Below are 3,619 nucleotides of genomic sequence, written 5' to 3'. Positions count from 1 at the left end.
GTCAAAAGATCGGATCTGTGCATTAAGACTAGCAGTGTAAATGCAGCCATAGAAATTAAGTGAAGACTGTTCTGGAAATCTCATACCACTACTTATGTTGTACAAAAGAATGTATAACATTCATTCAGTCCGAAACATTTACTTTTCTAATATTTCTTAACAACAGCTCCCCCTGTTGACCCCTGCTACAACTACAATGTCCTGGATGATCTATGGAGAGCCACCAACAATCAACATTCCTCTCAAATAATGTGTGACTATTGGGTCAGCTGGAATGGCTGGTACCGTCTCTTCATTCAAGGTCAAAGCGTTCAGATGCCAGACACATGTGTTGATGAGTATAGTTGTGGCACTATTGCTCCACTGTGGCTGAACGGAGGACATCCAACAGTTGAGGATGGAGTGGTCACTCGAGATATCTGCGGTCACTGGGACAATAACTGCTGCTATTTCCAATCCAATCCCATTAAAGTCAAAGCCTGTCCAGGAGGGTATTATGTCTATGAGTTTGTGAGCCCAACTATCTGCTATTTGGCATACTGTGCAGGTAAATATATTGACATGTGCTCTCTGTTTTTGTAAGAGATTATTACTTTGTGTAATATTCATTATTCTTTTTTTAATTGTCTACATTGTCATGTCAGAGACAACCACAACCGAAACTACAGCCAAAACCACAACCACAAAAACCACACCCGAAATCACAAGGACTGGTAATATAATGTGTTTCATAACAATCTGGAGGATTATTATTTTACATGAGCAAATCAGACCCATGTTATGTGTTCGTAACACATGTAAAGAGTTCTCATTAAATAGTGTTTAATCTTTTGTTGCAGAACTAATTCCTTTCCAGATTGCCATGTGTACTCAATGCAGGATCTACAGTTGCTAGCTGAAATGATTTTCCCAAGAATCTATTACTAATTTGATCGTACAGAATGATTTTTTTTTTAATCTAAAAATGTGGAAAGTTTTGAGTGAGGTACGGTAAGATTCATAGATTTGCATCGGTGCATTGGCATAAAAGTTTAACGATGCGATGCGATGCATTGATTTAAAAAGTGTGCATCAGTTGGCATTTGTATCGCGATGCATCATTTCTAACATATTTGCATAGCTAAAAACCGGTTTATTTATATATAATTATTAGTAGATGTGCTGTACTTTTATTTAGAAAGGGACCACTAATTTGTGACCAATATTTTATAATTAGATTGATTTCTCCTCTCTAAACTGTTTCTCAAGCGCGTTCTCTCATCACCCCTGCTGCTTCGTGAATATGATGAATCAACACTATGGAGGCGTGTCCTGACAGTCACATAGAATATAGATTAACATGGCATAGGTAGAGCTGCATCTTCCACCAAATAATTACAATGAACCAAAGAATCTATCTGTACCATATTGAATTGCATAGCTTCTTATTTTTTTCTATTGCATCATATTGAATTGTTGAATCATGACTTTATCCCACTCCTGACATGATGCATCATTTCTAACATATTTGCATAGCTAAAAACCGGTTTATTTATATATAATTATTAGTAGATGTGCTGTACTTTTATTATTTAGAAAGGGACCACTAATTTGTGACCAATATTTTATAATTAGATTGATTTCTCCTCTCTAAACTGTTTCTCAAGCGCGTTCTCTCATCACCCCTGCTGCTTCGTGAATATGATGAATCAACACTATGGAGGCGTGTCCTGACAGTCACATAGAATATAGATTAACATGGCATAGGTAGAGCTGCATCTTCCACCAAATAATTACAATGAACCAAAGAATCTATCTGTACCATATTGAATTGCATAGCTTCTTATTTTTTTCTATTGCATCATATTGAATTGTTGAATCATGACTTTATCCCACTCCTGACACACACATTTAAGCAGCTCAGCCTTGTTTGATGGCTTTGCCCCTGTAACAGAGAGGCAGTGGCGTTAGGATCCATGTGCAGCTTTATTAGTTTACAAGGCAGGTCGTACAGGCATAAATCGTTAACTGGCGTAAGAAACAACGAAGGCTAGGCAGAGTTGTAAACAATGTTCATAATAAGGGTCGAGGCAGGCAGCAGACAATCAATGGCATGAATCAACAAGGCAGGCAGGGTCAGAATAGGTAGGCAGCAAGCAATCGTAAACGGGTAAACAGTCCAGGTAATCAACAGATATTCAACACAGGGGAAAACGCTCAGAAATGTCTGCAAGGCAAAACAAGACTTCGAAATGAGAGCAGGGAAGGCACAGTTTAAATAGACCGGGCAATAGGAAACACCTGTGCAGGTGATTGGTCTCTAGTATGGGGCATTGTGGGAATTGGAGTCCGAAGGGATCGCTAGTACTCCGGTGATGGTTCCCTCTGGTGGTGATCGGAGGGAGCCACAGAGGCTGAATTTGTGACAGCCCCTTAAACCCAAGGTGTACCGCCCCCCGGTAATTTTTGTGTCTTTGTGTCTGGGGGATCAGAAGAGAAATAAATGATTAAATTGTTTGATTGGTTTATTACGTTTACATTTACATTTTTTTTTTTTTTTTTTGCATTTAGCAAACGCTATTTTACAAAACAATTTGTCCTCCTAGTTAATAGAAATCCCTGTTCTGAACTCAGCTGCTCTGAGGACGAAAGGTGCGGGATGAAAAATGGTGTTTACGGCTGTTTGTGTGAAAAGGACCATCACAGACAACAACAACATCATGACTCTTTTGGTTGGTATCAGTCCAGAACTAAATGTCAAAAAAATTCATTAGTCATTCATTACCTTGGCTTTTTTTCTCTCAGATTTCTCAGAAACCTGTGAAAGCAGCTCTGGCTCCATGTCTGTGTCTCGCTGTCAGCTCTTTGAGGCTGGTTTTCCAGCTGACATCTTACACCTCAATGATCCCAGCTGCAAAGGAACAGTCAGGAATGGCAGAGTGGAATTCCATTTTGATAATGATGAACATATCTGTGCTACAAATCTTCTGGTAGGATTATGTATTATCTATTCAAATACACCATCCAAACATTCGTAGTGCCTTTTAAAACCAGCAGTTGGATTTGGAGTGGGATTTGAACAATTGGAAAATCTCTCTGAGACTTTGAGAATATCTATGGAGGATTATTTAATACCTTTATTTAACCAGGAATATACTCACTTTGATTAAAACCTCTTTTCCAGGAGTGTCCTGGACAAGATGGGCAGCCGAGTTTGCATATACAAATAAACAACATAGTTACAACATACATTACAAAACCAACATATAACCGGTTAAAAACAATTACACACCATTAAGTTGCTCTCTAGATTACATAATAAGGACTTAAAATAATTATAAGACACCAAGTTCTGTAACTTCATCTCCTTTTGGAGAAGATTCCAATCTGAGGCGGCAGCATATTTAAAAGAGGTTTTACCAAGCTCAGTTCTGACAAAGGGCACACAGAGATTGTAATTTGATTGAGAACGTAATGAATGATTTCCAAATAAAGTCCTTTGTATAAAACAACAGCGATAATTTGGCAAATGACCCAAAATTGCCTTATATATCAACAAATGCCAGTGCATTTTTCTCCGAATTCTCAAGGAAGGCCATGCAACTCTTTCACAATGATGAGTTAAAAATTTACAATCAGT

General features: G+C 38.2%; 1 protein-coding gene across 1 annotated transcript in view; it reads left to right on the top strand.

Annotated features, from left to right (window-relative positions):
- LOC107597755 (uncharacterized) overlaps positions 1–3,619 on the top strand; it is a 70,366-nt gene that overhangs the window by 56,215 nt on the left and 10,532 nt on the right. The window contains 4 exon segments of the mRNA XM_016288934.1: positions 155–547; positions 645–713; positions 2,586–2,711; positions 2,785–2,969. Coding sequence (XP_016144420.1) covers positions 155–547; positions 645–713; positions 2,586–2,711; positions 2,785–2,969 — 773 coding nt within the window.

This window comes from Sinocyclocheilus grahami, unplaced genomic scaffold (genome assembly GCF_001515645.1).
Source record: "Sinocyclocheilus grahami isolate Dianchi unplaced genomic scaffold, SAMN03320097.WGS_v1.1 scaffold236.1, whole genome shotgun sequence".
Classification (NCBI taxonomy): Eukaryota; Metazoa; Chordata; class Actinopteri; order Cypriniformes; family Cyprinidae; genus Sinocyclocheilus; species Sinocyclocheilus grahami.
This window is presented reverse-complemented; position numbering and strand designations above follow the sequence as displayed.